Source organism: Maniola jurtina, chromosome 7 (genome assembly GCF_905333055.1).
Source record: "Maniola jurtina chromosome 7, ilManJurt1.1, whole genome shotgun sequence".
Lineage (NCBI taxonomy): Eukaryota > Metazoa > Arthropoda > Insecta > Lepidoptera > Nymphalidae > Maniola > Maniola jurtina.
The window spans coordinates 3,812,497-3,829,985 of NC_060035.1; the positions used below are offsets into that span (position 1 = coordinate 3,812,497).

Here is a 17,489-nt window from a genome sequence, read left to right on the forward strand (position 1 = left end):
GCTGAATGCAATTACGAAGCCTGATAGATACCCAATTCCTCACATAAAGGATTTTACGTTTATTTTAGCCGATAAGAAAGTATTTAGCAGGATTGATATTAACCGAGCGTATCATTTTATTCCGATAGCAGAGGATGACGTGGAGAAAACAGCTATCATTACACCTTTTGGTTTGTTTGAATGGCCATGTATGTCTTTCGGTTTAAGAAATGCAGCACAGACGTTTCAACGTTTCATGAATAATTATGTCTTACAGGATTTAGAGGCAAATTTTCAACAAAATAACCCGGATTGCGCAAATTATAAAGCAGAATTTGTTTTTTCATATTTAGATGATTTAATAATAGCTAGCGAAAATAGTTCGCTCCACGAAAAACATTTAGAGGCCGTTTTTGAAAGATTACAACAAGTTGGACTAACTATTAATTTAGCAAAGTGTGCGTTTTTGCAGGATAAAGTTGAGTTTCTGGGTCATGAGGTCTCAGCCAGTGGTTTAAGGCCGTTGCCAAGCAAGGTCCAAGCAATTGTAGACTTTCCCAGACCGAAAACGGTAGAGGAACTTCGTAGATTTCTAGGCATGGTAAATTTCTATAGAAGTCATTTGCGTCAGGCAGCCGAATATCAAGCTGAATTAAATAAGTATCTTCACGGAGCAAAGAAACGTGACAAAAGTAGTATAATGTGGACAGAAAGTGCTGTTCAAGCTTTCGAACAATGCAAGTTGAATTTACAGAACGCTGCTTTGTTAGCGTATCCGATAACAGGTCAAGTGCTTGCTATAATGGCAGACGCGTCAAATACTTGCGTTGGAGGCACATTGCAACAAAGAGTAAATAACGAATGGGTTCCGTTAGGTTATTTTTCGAAAAAATTGACTGACACGCAACAAAAGTACAGTACCTACGACAGGGAGTTACTTTCGCTTTATTTGTCAGTGCAATATTTTAGGAACATGTTCGAAGGTAGAGATCTCGTTTTGTATACAGATCATAAGCCGTTAACGTTTGCGTTTAAAAAGCTAAGTAGTAGTAAAGAAACGCTGCGAAGGACCCGTCAGTTATTATTTATTAGTGAGTTCACGACGGATATACGCTATACAAAAGGCGAAGAGAACGCGCCTGCGGACGCGTTATCGCGCGTTGAAACAATTTCGTGCCCGTCTGTACTTGACTTCACAGAAGTGGCTATTGCGCAAGCGAACGACACAGAGCTCACAGAATTGCTAGGAGCAAGAAACGGTAATACGAGACTAATAAAAATAAACTTGCCGAGTGTAAATAAGCCGATTGTTTGTAACTTGCGAGGCGATAAGGCTAGGCCTTACTTACCAAAACAGTTTAGGCGTATCGCATACGAAACAATACATAACCTAAGCCATCCTGGCATTAGAACAACAAGGAAAATGGTAACTAATAATTATTTTTGGCCTGGGATGAATAAAGATATAGGTATTTGGGCTAGGTCGTGCATAGAGTGTCAAAAAGCAAAGGTTCACAGACACACTATGTCACCTTTAGGGCAATTTGCAAAAGTAGATAGAATGTGTCATTTACACATTGACATTACAGGTCCATTCACTATTTCAGAGGAAGGCTACAGGTATTGTCTTACAATGATAGATAGAGAAACGGGTTGGCCGGAAGCATTTCCAATTAAAGATATTTGTGCGAAGACAGTAGCCAAACTCGTGTATGAAGGATGGATTACTAGACATGGGTGTTTTATTAATTTGAGTTCAGATCAAGGAAAGCAATTTGAAAGCAGTCTTTTTAGACAGTTAATGAAATATTTAGGGGTTCATAAGTTTAGGACGACACCGTACCATCCACAGAGTAATGGCGCGATCGAACGATGGCATCGTAGTTTTAAGACCGCCTTAATGGCGAGATTAAAGGACAATAGGTCATGGGTTGAAGAAATGCACACCATTATGATGGGACTACGTGCAGCACCACGCAGTGACACAGGGGTAAGTGCCGCGGAATTAACCTTCGGGCGAACTCTGAGGCTCCCTGGAGAATTTTTCGAACCATCGGATAGTAAGATAACGGACGGTGAGGAGTACCTAAAGCAGTTGAAACAGGTAATTAGTAATTTAAGACCGAAACCCGAGACACACAGAGACTCTCGGACTATTTTTGTGCACCCTGCCTTAAAAGACTGTAAAAAAGTTTTTGTTAGAAACGATGTAATGCGTAAGTGTCTACAACCACCGTATGACGGTCCCTATGACGTCATAAAGCGGTTGGAAAAAGCATACTTAGTACAGTTACCCAATAGACAGGCCCTTATTTCTATTGACAGGTTGAAACCGGCTTTTGTCCTGGATATCGAAAATCCACGACAAACGCCGGGTGAAACGTCATGTAAGAAAAAATGTAGATTTAGTGACGATGACGTTTTGCCGACTCATACAATCCGTACTACTCGGAGTGGGAGAGTCAGCAAAACGCCCGTTAGGTATCAGTAGAATAATTTGAGTATCAACTAGCAATTAAGCAATAAGTATTACGAAATAAGTATTGTAAAATGGCCCCGATCCGCATATATTATTTTTTATTAGAAAACATAACTAAACCTTATTATTGGGAGTGTTAGAGTGGTTGACGATTGTTATAGTTTATTGGATAGTGTGTAAATGTAAAATGTAATGTAACCAACATTCGAAGTGTTGAGTGCAACGTAGGCTGGATGGCGCGGGCATAGCAACAATTGTAAGTGGACTTGCCACAGCGACCCCGTCGCCACCCGCTCAAGTTCTAGTGACCTCATCTCAAGTATAATGTGTTAAGAGATGTACCATGCATCGAATCAAAGGAACACTTTAACTGGGTGACGTGTTTATATTATGATTTGTTGGTTAAGCGGATCGGAAACATTGTTAGGGTTGTCGAAAAATGAAGAACGAATATTGTGAAATAAAATTAAGGTTGCGGAAATTTGTATTTGTTTAATTTTTATTAAGATAAAAATTTGGGGTGGTGTGATGTAGAGGCACTAGTAAATAGGCATTTTCGAGCTACGCCGTGTGAGCCGTAGTGAGTTTGGTTAGTTGCATCTAGCCCGTTGTATCATGTTGACGTTTACAAATTGTAACTTAAAATTGTGAATTATAATACCTATATATATTTTTTAGTGTTCATTTCTTTTGTTTTTCTTTCTACCCTGGTAGAGAACACGGCGCTATATATACATCAAATATCTGTACAAATATACCTGTACAATCATGATGATTATTTTGAAGTTTTCTTCAAGTTTAGCTAAAAACATAATATAAACGAATGTTTAACTAAAAAGCTAAAGTTTGTAAACTTGGACGTACTTAAAGGGATAATGATCCTATTCTGAAAATTCTTTCAGTGATAAATTATCCCCGAGTGCTGTAGGCTATAAATTACTTATATCATGCGGAGGAAGTCGCGGAAAAAAAGCTAGTATATTATAAATAGTGCCGCTATTTATAATGTAAGTACCTAAGTACTAGCTTTTTTTCCGCTATCCGAGGAAGCTTAAGCTAGGAAACTAGAGCTTGGTAAAGATATTGGTTCTGGGAAAGTACAACATATTCGGCTTAAAATAAAACTACATCAACGTCATATACCTACTTAAGTTTTATAAATAGATAAATACTTACCAAAATTTCGAAAAGAACCGGTCTGAACCTTATACCTACTTATATATACCTAATTGTTCGGGAGAGCCGTTCCACTACTTACTTAAGACCAAATTAAATTTTACAGCAAGCACTTAGCCCATGTTGAAGGCTCTCACATTCACTTAGCGTCGGGGTCCGTCCGTCGCTGACAGCAATTTGGCACTAATTACGAACCAATTTGGGTTGCCATTAACCACATTTTCACTCAAGTTAAGACAGAATTTCTGCTCTTAATAATTCTTGTTCTTCGAGTTGTTTTAACTTTGTTACAAACAAGAGGCAACACGTGAACCAAAAAATTCTGTTTTAGAGTACCTATAGGCCGATAGGTATAATAATAAATAATTAGATAGATAAAACTCACAAACTTTTAATGATAAAAAATATATATTTTCTCTCAATTATACCTAACCTACTTATTAATTAATATAATATTATTTATCGAACATAACTTTATACAATGCCTTTAATACTTAGGGAGCTTTGCATCATTAGACGGACTCGATTTTTCTATGGATTTCTCCTTTGCAAACCCCCATAATATTCTCGTTCTCTTGTTAGCAAACAACCAAAATATAATTGAAAACGCACAATGGTACACTGTTATTATATTAATGAAAACGAACATTATAGGCGTATACGGATCCGAGTATTTTAACTTAAATGTGACGTATACCAATTTGTAAATATCGCTTATAGTTTGTTGGAAACAGAATGTGAAAATAAGTATTATCATCATCAGTACAATTCGTGGATTGAGTTCCGTTTTGCTCTTATTCGTGTTTATAATATTCTTCAAAACCAATACTAAGAAAATACCGTTAGCGCATAAGACCGGCCATTTTAGCAAGAGTAAGTATAAGACAAAAAATATCACGTCCCGTCCGTCTTGAAGGTTGTAACCAGCGAACAATATTCCAGCGACTATGCCGGGTATAAGCCATGCAGCTAATGATAATTTTAGTAGACTCGGCGTCCCAACGTTGAACACTTTTACAAAACTTTCGTACATAAGTTTGCTGAAAATGCACATCCAAGTCACTAGGGCCATTTCGGTGTACGCGATCGGGAGCGCATCCAAGTATATCGGATGGAAATAGCAAGTGCGGACTTTAAAAACTTTGGTAACGTCGTAAATATAACGCACGGAGGAGTAGAAGAATCTCGCAACCATAAACTGTATGAGGACTTGGTTCTTGTAGATTCTCCTCCACTCGATGAAGAGAAGGGCCGTAAGAAGCAGGAGCACTAAAGCCACAATGCTCAGCACCATCCCAAAAGTGCTTAAGGCGAAGGTAAATATGGAGAGGAAATTGGAGTATGGTTCCTGTGACAACACGATCACCCAGTTCATAGACGCTTCACAGATCATAGACATTTTCTTACTTAAATAACTTTAAGGAACAATATAATTTTCACATATTTATATTCTAGATATTATTTCTTATTGTATATCCAACAGTATTTATTTAGCCAGTGAAAGGTTGATTGGAGAAGATACGAAGAATATTGCTACAAATAAATACGTAGAGTTTGACAAGGTATTTAAACAATTTACTGCGTCGAAGAGATTTCTTTACACATTTTTCTTCTTCATTATTTTTGATGATAATACCACTTAATTTTTAAAAAGCACATTAATTTTTAAGTCCGCCTATAATAACTGTTAAAAATAATTTTAATATTTTTGTATGATTTTGAGTTAATTTAGATTTATTTTCCGACTATTTGTTAGAACCTTCACTTCACATATGCCTCTCGGATAGGCTTTTCATGTAAATTATGTTCTTATTTCCTCGTAAATATGTTTGATAAGGTTTATCAATAAAAGATTAGGAAGCTCTCGAAAAAATTCATTATTGAAATTATTTGATGTTAAACAAACAATGTGTACCTGTATCAAAACTACTATGGGGTTCTTGTTATTGTAAATTACTGAAGTATTTTTATCTTTATCGGTTTGTTTTATGTTTCTTGGCTTAATAAAATTAAGTTATGCTAAATATTATCTACATTAAATGAAAAGTGTGCCAACCAATTTCTTCAGAGCGCCAAACGGTAGTTTTTGACATCTATACTAATAAATAAAATTGGAGTGTCTGTCTGTAATTTCGAAATAACTACCTCATATTAAGCTCATATGGTTATTTGAACGATACCATAACTGAATCACACGTTTTTAAAATTTTTGTCTGTCTGTCTGTCTGTCTGTCTGTCTGTCTGTCTGTCTGTCTGTCTGTCTGTTTGAAAAGGCTAATCTTTGGAACGGCTGAACCGATTTTGACGGGACTTTCACAGGCAAGTAGAGGATTGACCAGGGCGTAAAATAGGCTACTTTTTTAACCGACTTTTAAAAAGGGAGTTGTGTTTTTCTACCTATGTACACCGAAATCTCCGAGATTTCTGAACCGATTTGCGTCATTTCTTTTTTAATCGATAGAGGAACTTTGCGACATTGTTTCATAAAAAATTTGGAGTCCAACTCCTCAATCCTGATGCTGCAGGGGATCTGACCAATCCACGCGAGCGAAGCTGCGGGCATCAGCTAGTAATAAAATATGTCGTGGTATGGACACAGTGAAGTTGGTGATAGCTTAGTGGTTAGGATTTCGGCTTCTTATTTGAGAGGTGTAGGATTTGATTCCGAGCCCGCAATGCTAACTTTTCGGAGATACATACTTTTCGGAGATTTAGAGCCTCAATAGCTCAACCGGTAAAGGAGTGGACTGAAAACCGAAAGGTCGACGGTTCAAACCCCGCCCGTTGCACTATTGTCGTACCTACTCCTAGCACAAGGCTGACGCTTAGTTGGAGAGGAAAGGGGAATATTAGTCATTTAATCAATCATTTATTAATTTGCTCAATTAAGTAGCTATCACTTTTTAACGCTGAAGGAAAACATCGCGAGGAAACTTGTATGCCTGAACGATCTCCATAATGTTTTCAAAGGTGCGTGAAGTGGTGGACACTTCCCATTCTGAGAGGAGACCCGTGAGCTGGCGATGGGTTGAAGATAATGATGGTACAGGATCAAAGTAGCGTAAATAAAACCACATGATAAGAAACACAGAGAATATATTTCAGATATAACATCACGACAGGTCCAAAATAAAACTCACTCCACATCAAGTGAGGAATAGGAAACCACGAATATATAAAACTCTATACAAATAGTTAACAAGGTGAGTGACTAACATTACGATACAATTTATTGCGTACTTCGTGTAAACGTGACCTTATGCTTGAGACAAGTTTAGCCCGGTTTCAGACTAGCGTTTTTGCGCGTACGACGCTCACTTACGCTTAGATGCGCGCTACGTTTCACGTTTCAATAAACAGAACGCGCGTGCACATGCTCGTTCTGGCGTGTTCGTTCGAACCAGTGGGTCAGGCAATAGCAATATGGATTACGATAAAGAAACGTCTCGCTTGTATCGCTTGGCAAAAAAACGCTAATCTGAAACCGCTCTTAGGCTTAGCGTAAACATTAGTTAGCCGCATGTGGTTACCGCATTAAATTTTAAGCTGCAGACACATTACTGTATAGCGGTGTGTCGTAACTCGTAACGATGGTTTGACGATCGATCAACCGAAGTGTGCAAATGAGCCACTATACTGATAGGTATAATCTACATCTAAAATCTATGAATTCGATTACCGTCTGTTGTTTTACGCCCCACCTTATACGACGCCCTTAGACGGAATTCTATGTTGCCGTTGTAAAAACCGTTTCTGGTTTCCGCATTCGGATCCCCGAAAGCGGGCTAACAAACAATTTAGGTAAGCAATTGCACCATAAAGTCTTGCGTTAGTTTGACGCGCGCTTTGAGGCTTACGTACTTACCTCTAGTACGAGTTTGCATATCTTGACAACGTTCTCTTCTATTATAATATTTCTAATATTCATCCTATAATGTCAGAAAAAATCCACGTTGTCCATGTCTTATAGTAGTTTAGTAAGTATTCAGTAGATATTTCTACTACATCATTAATTTCCAAAAAATTTTGGGACATTGCAGATGAGTGGACGAACTACTACTAGTAGATCCTTGAAACGAGCAAGTTAAGGTCCATTTTATTCCGACATTGATATTCGGAATCTCTTATCAAAGTTTGAGATTTACAATTTCGATACTAAGGCCTACAATAGGTATGCGATTTCCGTTAACCAATGTCAATGCGATAAACTCATGCGGTAACCTGATGTGTACTACATTCTGCCTAAGGTTTTTATATTTAGCTTAGACTATAGAGTTAACTGTAAAATATATTAAGATAAAAAATAAGATGAAATAATGTTATTTTATCTATCATTTTTAGTTATTAATAAAAAAGGTAAGTACTTAGTAGATTTTAATACAATATGGGTAAAGGAAAGTTTGAATCATATTATTATGCTATAGGTAAAACACGTATCGGCAGATAACAAGAAATTTCTTTCAAGACATTTCTTTCGTTCCAAACTTGCCTAGAGTCGTTCGCCGTTGTAATTAAGTAAAAATAGATATTATATTTCATGTCTACTTATTTGAATATGCTGAATTGAGTTTGAATGTCAAAGTTCAGAAGAACTGCACTTTGTACTTAATGTAGTAGGTTTCGTTTCACCAGTATCGGATAAAGTTATCTGTCGATACCTCGAGGGAGTTCTAATGCCGCGTCCACACCAATAAAAATGTGCGTCGTTGTTGAACGCTGCACCCGACATAAATATTTTCACCTCACCTATTCTTTTCCCTCGTAAATAATGCCGCATACGGCATGCAGTATTGGTACTAGGTGCTCTATATATGGGCACTACCGCTCTGCGTGGTAACTTTTTAATTCATTAAAGTGTTATTGTGCGTTAAAACAATTAATTATGAATTATTACAACATAATATTTTTTAATGTTAATACAGTGTATTGATGGTGTATACTGTATCCTATGAAATAAATGAACAGAAAGTCCAATAAGACACAATGCGCCGATTGATCTTCGTCAAAAAACCGACAGCTATCGGAGCGCGTGCAGATAAAAACATTTATGTGCGTAAAACAATTACTTATTTTTGCTGAATACAAAGAAAAACGCATTTGTCTTATTAATGCGGACGCGTCTTAAGGTTTTATTCAGAAATATATAACAAAGTTAGAACAGATAGAAACAAATTTTTCAAAGACACTAGCTTAATAATCTACAAATAAGTGCAACTACCTATGAAATATTATTGCATTTTCTAATTAATAACATCTAAATCCAATTTAAGTAATTTTAATGAAGCCTAATTATATTAAAATATTAGAATTATTTGTACTTAAGTAAAAAATAACCAACAATTATAACCAAGATAATAATATTATAAAATAAAACATAATATGAATAATATAATAGTCATAAAATATGACATGAAAAATTCGCAACAAAAATATTAGGTTAGTATTTGTAGCACAGCGTGACCTAAACCCACATTACTTAAAACTTTTCGACGTATGAGTACCTAGTCCATTTTTACACCATACAAAAATGTATTATTGCACGGTGTAAAAATGAGCTACTTAAGTCACAGATAAGCGTTAGTTAAATGCGAGTTTAGGTCACGCTAAAATAAAATAATATACTATACTCGCGACTTGAACAGGTGTACCTACTTAAGTCACACGTATTGTAATGTACTATTTTATCTATAGATAAAAATCTAAAAAGTTTTAAAACATTTAACACATTTTTAGAATGTTTTATAGTTGTGTGTCCGTAATCGCGTGCCTTTTTCAAAATTGATGAATTACAAAGTTCAAGCCGATTTGTGATCAGCATAACAAAAAACAGTCTTGTACACCTAGTTGTAAAAAAATTGTTCACGATTAATCGACCGAATAGTGGTTGATCGCTACAAAATGGAGTAGCGATTAGGACGATTCTATTGAAAATACTGTTTATTAATTATTTATAAATTATGCGAAAAATAGTTTTTAATCAAAAATCGCTATTGGTATTGGGTTTTTCCAAAATATTTTTGATTTTACGAAGAAGTAAAATTACATTCTAATATAAAATATTAACATCATTATAAATAAAATGATTATTAAAATGCTTCGAACTAAATTGTACTATTTAGTAACTATTGTGTAAATATTAATAACTATAGACTAGGTGTTCACTAGAATATACGCTAACATTATTCATAGGGGTAACTTTAAATGTACTTAATAAAAAGTCTTTATAAGGGATCACAGTTTGGAAAACTAGTTCGATACAATGATCGGGGAGATTATTTATTATTTAAGCTTATTATAAAATTTAAGGACTGAAACAAATAAAACGCGCGACGGAAAAATGTCCAACGCGCCTTCTAGAAGTTGTATTGAACTAGAAGTGCAACGGACCCGCGTTATTGTAGTCGCGTGCCGTCGGAGTTACGATGTATTTTGTTGCTTATGAAGAAATTCCTTGTACAATCACATCGAAAGTACGCGCGCGCGAAATTTGCCGTCGAGCGCTATATTATGCATTTCAGGTTATTATGTAGGAATTAGTGAAATATTAGCAAGCCAATGTAATGTTAAAAATGTCATAAAAAGATTATAATAATAATTATATTAAATTTTAATTCGCCACTTACTTACGTAACCGTCAAAAAAAATAAGACTTTTAATTATTATACAAAATAACATGAACAAGTACGTCAATTACGTATAGAAATAAATGCTGAATTAAAATATTATGTTGCACAAAATTATACAAACCGTCGAATATGTCATAAAAAAACTAACAAACTAAATAAACACTGCAGTTACTAATAAAGCAGCAGACTAAAGTAGTGCTGCTTTATTTTAAACGATTCTTTTTTAGTTCTATCAATTTGTTAAAAGTTTTTTTATACATGACAGAATTGATACAGAGTTCTGGAATCTATACTATTTATTCTTATTAATAATAATGTTATACTCTTAAAACCAGAACTAACATGTACTTATTTTATTGTTGATAGGAATAAGGACCAGTTTCAAAACTTAGCCAATAGCAGATTTACTTGAGGGTTTAAGCATTTTGTACAAGTTCATTTGCATAAAAAAATCTTCTGAACTTCTTCTTAAATTCGGAGCACAAATATAAACGAAATGATTATATTTTTGTGGCCCGAAGTGTAAATTAATCATAATAAGTATAGAAAAAATCAAAAAATAAATATATCATTCATTAATTCAAAAGAGTTTGTTATTACACCGAAGTTGTAATTGAGTCACTTTGTAAACATTTTTTGTAAATAAATAAATTAAAAAAGCTATTTTTAACGGTAGGCAGGGCGGTAAACTAATTTTGATGAAAGATACACAAATGTAAAATGACAGTCAGTGTTATGATGCCCAAAGTACGAAGTTATAGATATTAGACAAGTTAATGAAACTGGTCCGAAAACTAAGCTAGTACTACAAGATCACATTGCGTAGAGGCTGGAAGTCTAAAATTACTTAGGTATCTACGCTAAATAACCTTACCAAACGCTTATGTTACCATATTAAGATAGAAACAGACTATGCTAGGACATAATATCATGTACTATTGATTTTTTAGATAAGAAATAAAGATAGAGACGACATTGTAGTAATGTTCAGAAAAAAGTTGTTTTTAAGTTTTCCTTCCCGTTTCTGACTCACTCAAGGTTTCGGATATGAATAAAAACATTCTCGACGTTAGTAACTTTACTAGTTGAATGCTCAAGTTCCTGAAATACTTGGGAAAAGGGAACTACGCTGAAATTGAGACGTCATACCTACTCATATTCTTCATAGTATCAAAATAATAAAATACGAAATAGTATTTACTTTGATGTTTTGAACCGCGACACTTATTTATAGTATTTACTTTTTTGACTAAGTATGATGTATATTACATAAGCTGTGCTGTTTGTATGTTTTTCTCATCATGTATCTAAACGTTTTGTCGTACATTAATGTGATACGTATTCACAATAAAAAATATAATTTAATAAACTATTGAAGATGCCGTTACGAAAGGTAACATAATTTGTTTCTACCTTCTTTCAAATAATAATAGGTATTTGCAAGATTCAACAAACAATGAAATAATTTCATAATGATGTATTGAGAACGAAAGAATTAAATTATTAATACGCTATATTTCAATCCATTAAAAGAGCTGTACAACAAATAAATTTAAACAGTTATCCAATTAATGTACAAATTCATTGTTTAAATTAAAGTCTGCGTAATAAATTGGCAAATAAATTGAGACCAGCTCAGTAAAACAAGTTAAGATAAAATCTAGAAGTTCATTAAACTAATTCGATTTACTTAATTTATTACTCCACCATGTGTTCTGAAAAGAAATAACATATTTAGTTAAAGTATTAAAATATATCGAGTGCTTATGGCCGAAGTTAATGACTAATGTATGATATTTTGTAAATTCTGTCGATAAGTTTGAAAATCGTTTGATCTTTTTTGACACTTGACAATACCTACTATCTAACACAGAAATTCTAATAATAAGGCATACAAATTCTGTGCTATTTAACAGGGCTCTCTCCGTCACTCGTTTCCACTCGTTTCATACAATCGTAGTTCCAATTTCATTTGAATTTTAAGCAAGCAAAGTCCATGAAATTTTGCAGACATATTCTAGAAACTAATATCTGTGTCTGTGGTGTTTTAGATTTTTCTAAAAATATGTAGTTTTAAAATTACAGGGGCTCCAAGATTTGTATGAAAATTTTAAGACCGCGTAACTTTGAAACCTAATATTTTAACAGAAATCTGGAAAACCACAGACATAGATATTAGTTACTAGAATATGTCTGCAAAATTTCATGGACTTAGGTTGCTTAATATTCAAATGAAATTGGAACTACGATTGTATGAAACGAGTGGAAACCAGTGACGGAGAGAGCCCTCTTACGCGAATTACTATGGCTTAATTTTTGTTTTAACTAAAACAACATTGGGGAAGTATAATTATTGTTATTCAAGCTATATCTTAGTAACGAAAGGAAATAAAGAAAAGAGTTTTTAAGTTACAACATACCTTGTTCTTCAACCGGAGTATGATCTTCGTCAGATGAATCGACTCTCTCGATCAGAGAGCTTTGTTTTGATAATGACTGTGTAAAAAAAATGCATGTTAATAAATAAAGTACTTATTAGATAATTGTAACTAGTTTTTTTCCAGAAACCCCCTGACATGTGTATGCATTTCAGAATCGTTGAATGTCGTAAATAGTAGGTTAGGTTCTAGCACAACCTTTAGAAAGGCATCGACTTTGTTGCATGATTATAATAATGTAAACCGTTATACTTCCTTTATTGCATTTGTCATGCTGTTTCTACTAAATTCAAGAGAACGATAATAATTTTTATTGAAAAATGAATCTTTGAGTGAAAAGTTTTCGTCCTTAATTGGCTTGCCAGCGCAGTTATTATACCTATTTCTGGAGAGTTTCAGTTATAATAAAAGTTATCATTGAATTCGAATGGAAATCATTCCTTCAAAGATTGGTTCAGTTCAAACTTATTCAATAAGTTTTCACAGAAAATGAACTATCAACAAAGGAATCCATATCATTGGAAGAAAAATTATTTGAAATCGCCAATATTAAAATACTAGCCGATGCCCGCGACTTCGCCCGCGTGGATTTAGGTTTTTTGAAATCCCGTGGGAACTCTTTGATTTTCCGGGATAAAAAGTAGCCTATGTGCTAATCCAGGGTATAATCTATCTCCATTCTAAATTTCAGCCCAATCCATCCAGTAGTTTTTGCGTGAAGGAGTAACAAACATACACACACACACACACACACACACACACACACACACACACACACACACACACACATACAAACTTTCGCCTTTATAATATTAGTGTGATAGTGTGATTAGTGTGATTTGGGATCTGGGATACTACCGTGGGAGTTATTAAAATAAGATGATGTGAATAGCTAAACTAAAATAAAATGATGGGTCTAACAGTAGGTATTGTTTGTTACATATTATAATAGAAAACCTTAAAAATAACATAATCAAGTCTAGAGTACACCTAAAAGCACAATTAGGTATTTTGGTGCCTATTCCCTGAAAAGTCTAACTTCCAGGCCAGACCTTTCAGTGCACTTATTGCAGTATCACACTAATATTATAAAGGCGAAAGTTTGTATTGTGTGTGTGTGTGTGTGTGTGTGTGTGTGTGTGTGTGTGTGTGTTTGTTACTCCTTCACGCAAAAACTACTGGACGGATTGGGCTGAAATTCAGAATGGAGATAGATTATACCCTGGATTAGCACATAGGCTACTTTTATCCCGGAAAATCTAAGAGTTCCCGGGATTTTTAAAAAAACCTACATCCACGCGAACGAAGTCGCGGGCATCAGCTAGTAAAATAATAAAATTTGGTTGTTGCCATCTCACAATTCGAATCAATTTTCTCATGAAGCTTTTTATACGTATTTAGACCTATTTTCAACGCTAAGAACAGGCTTTGTTTATCTTCTTCATACCCTGTATCATGTTGACCTTTGCCGATCTATTGTGATCGCTACCGTTTTACAGTTCTCGTCGAATACTAGTTGCCACCAGGAACAGCAGCTACGGGCTTTGTTACGTAAGGATAGAACATTATAACATAGACAATAACATTAGTGGGAAAGTTACCTTATTGGAACGACGACGAGGTGGTGATATTTTGTTCCATAGCGCTTCCAACTGGTCGAAGTGTTGAGATTGTGCTATTGCTGCTTGTTCAGGGCCCAGACTCACCTACAAATTAAGGGTCAGCAATAGTTTATTAGCGCCAATGATGATGATGAAACTAGTAGATCAAAAGAGTAGGTATGAATCATTACGTAGAATTGAACGCCCTATTTCAGGAGAGAATTGAAGGATGAATGTTGCATAACTTTCTAAAGGAAGGTCTTACCTGTGAGCCCAAGTCTTTATTTTTCGCTTCTTGAATTTTTGATATCTCTTCCATAGACGCTGATACAGAAAATCTAAAAAAAACGTAATACAAATTATATTACGTAATAAATTTTGAAATTCACAATTGTCCTAAATAGAACCATGATGCGTTCTCTTATTATTCGGGGAAGTGACCGATTTTTCACTATTGTTGATGAACAAAATCTAAAAAATACGTAGGTACCTATTTAAATTAAACACGCATCGTAACATAAGCCCTTAGATTTGAAGAAGCATTTTGAAATTCGGATAATTATACTACTTTTTAGTCCTGACGTGGGAAGGTTTGATTTTTTTTTCTGTATATTTGAGTCACACTTTCCTGTATAGATCAGGAATAATTCTTACCGCCTCTTCAACCGTTCGTCCACTTGCGCCATCATGGCTGCCGAAGTGAGGTGTCCGTATTTCTTCTGCCACGTGTACGTGTCCAGTGACACTTCCTTCTTGAGCAATCTTCTCATTGGCCGCTTCGGCGCAAGCGGCCGTAATTCTGTATAAACCAATTTGAATTAATAGGAATTAAAATGATTTTTAAAATCTCCTACAAAACAATAATTTAATGTTTATCGTTAGTATAAATTTTTAGATTAAAAAATAAAAAATTTAAATAAAATATTTCAAGATCTACTTTGTCAGACTACTGTTACATTAGGCTTTTGGGCATTTAAATATTGCTACTTGAGGAGCACAATACACACAGTAGACCAGTTCGAATTTATGGATACCGAACACCAAAAAGCATGTTTTTAAACTAAAACTTGTCTTACTGAATTAATTGTTTAACTGTACCTGTATACAGAATATAAACTTGAACTCATTTCTAAGCAAAACGGCCTAAAACTGTGCTGAAATTGAGTCCAAAGTTAGTGATTTCGATCAAAACGGCACAATTACAATACCGTTTCAGGAACTTGAGTCCAAAGTTAGTGATTTCGATCAAAACGGCACAATTACAATAGTTTCAGGAACTTGAGTCCAAAGTTAGTGATTTCGATCAAAACGGCACAATTACAATACAATTTCAGAAACTTTCATTAAGTTTTTTGCTTCTCCTGTAAAATTTTATATCGTGCAATTATACCGTTTTGTTCACCAGCTTTTCAATTTAGTTACCTACCATCAACGTCCTTGGTGGGCGCGGCGTATGTAGGTATTTTCACGTAGGTGGCAGGCGTGTTATGGAGGCAAATGATCGGCAAGCAACCTGTTGATACATTGTTACTGTAGCGGTTATTAATGGATCATATAATTGATTCACTCATTCGTGAATAAGTAACGCAAATGTTTGGTTCTATTCTGTACTCGGGGACCAATGTTGTTTGTGTACTTTTGCTCGTAAATTTAATGTCTCTTTACTTCAATTAAGTACCTACGTTATAACCTAATGTTTTTTTAATGTTTTCTTTCTTGTTTACGAATATTGATATATTTATTTCTTTAAACTAATTTTTTATTTAAAAGAACATTTTTTGGTTCGACCAATTCGCAACTAAATACGAGTAATTATCCACCACCAGTCGGAACGAACCTAATTAAAAATTTACAAAAAAGTAATGAACTTTAATACAGTTAATTTTTCACGAATTCTTATATTATACCTGTCGACCTACATAGCATCATTATTGTGAGATCCTGACTTAACTGACAAAATCGACTTTGTATCGAGAAAGTTAGTACTTTCTATTAGTTCCTATCGAATTCCTGCGTGAAACATTTTCTTACGAGTGCGCCAGTCGCATTAGAAAGAAAAATCTTCTAAAATATAACAAAGTCGAGCTTTGTTTTCCAAGACATGGAATAGAAAAATGGGATATTTGTATGAAAATTGATTCGTAATAGTATAGCAATTTCACTCAAGCGTTCGAAGACGCTGAGAGACTTTTCCGTGAAGTAGAAAGCTTGCGGCGATATTTTTCCTTTCAGAAAATATTGAGAAGTCTTCTTCAAGCGCTCGCTCCACAAACGAAGTTTGATTCTTATATTAATCAAATTATATAAAATTTTGTAGACTCATTCCAAAAACTAAATAGTAACTTGAAAATTTTTGTTAGCACCCTGGTTTAGACCATGTTTGGAAATGAATCTATGAGTTTTAATGACTTACGTTACTTTTATATCTATTGATAAATACGTACCTCTGTCCAGAAGATGTACGACAACTCGCGAACAGTCGCTGGTGATTTGGAATCCCAACAAAGGCACGTGGAGAGCGAACGACGTCAGCGCCAAGCCTCGTTTCGTCTCCCAAATTATAAGTGTCTTATCCTCCGCACCTAGTAAATGTACTATCATCATCAGCATCATCAACCTATCAGCGGCTCACTACTGAGCACGGGAGTCCTCTCAGAATGAAAAGAGCAAGCATGTGTATCACGCTGCTTAAGAGCGGATGGTTGATTCACGCACTTTTGAGAACATTATGGAGAATGTATGATGTTTGTCTGATGTTTTCTTCACCGCTAACCAAGTGATATTTAACTGTATAAAACCCACATAGCTCAGAAAAGTCAAAGCTGCATGCCCAGGATCGAACCCCCGACATCCCGAATAGAAGGCCGACTAAAGGACGGCAAATGATTTCTTTAATTTCCGGCATGAACTGAAAATATGATGTAATATACTAGATAATATAGAGATGCTGAGCGTTATAGATGTATAGTGTAAATATTTCACGCTCTATAGGATTTCCCGGGTCACATTTTCCGTCCAGGCGGTAGATTGTACAAAGAAGGCTGCCGGTTCCTTATAAAAGCATAAAATTTTCTCCTACCAGTGTTAGATATACTTAGTTAAAAAAAAAGTGACCAAGTGCGAGTCAGACTCGCGCACTGTGGATTCCGTACTCAAGTATTTTTCCAACATTTTGCACGATTCCTTTCCT

The 17,489-nt window shown here is 34.9% G+C and overlaps 1 protein-coding gene across 5 annotated transcripts in view; it reads right to left on the reverse strand.

Moving 5' to 3' along the window:
* The window catches only part of LOC123866845 (protein qui-1), a 153,365-nt gene that overhangs the window by 8,456 nt on the left and 127,420 nt on the right, over nt 1-17,489 (reverse strand). For 3 of the 5 annotated variants that reach the window (XM_045908554.1, XM_045908556.1, XM_045908559.1), the window contains 8 exons: nt 16,744-16,881; nt 15,726-15,812; nt 14,954-15,098; nt 14,565-14,637; nt 14,300-14,404; nt 12,681-12,756; nt 11,502-11,975; nt 6,714-11,460 (listed from right to left, as the gene is read on the reverse strand). In XM_045908554.1, the coding sequence (XP_045764510.1) occupies nt 11,959-11,975; nt 12,681-12,756; nt 14,300-14,404; nt 14,565-14,637; nt 14,954-15,098; nt 15,726-15,812; nt 16,744-16,881 (641 nt within the window). In that variant the 3' untranslated portion in view covers nt 6,714-11,460; nt 11,502-11,958. Of the gene's footprint in view, nt 1-6,713; nt 11,461-11,501; nt 11,976-12,680; nt 12,757-14,299; nt 14,405-14,564; nt 14,638-14,953; nt 15,113-15,725; nt 15,813-16,743; nt 16,882-17,489 lie in introns of those variants that run through there. The other 2 variants (XM_045908555.1, XM_045908560.1) reach the window with 2 other exon arrangements.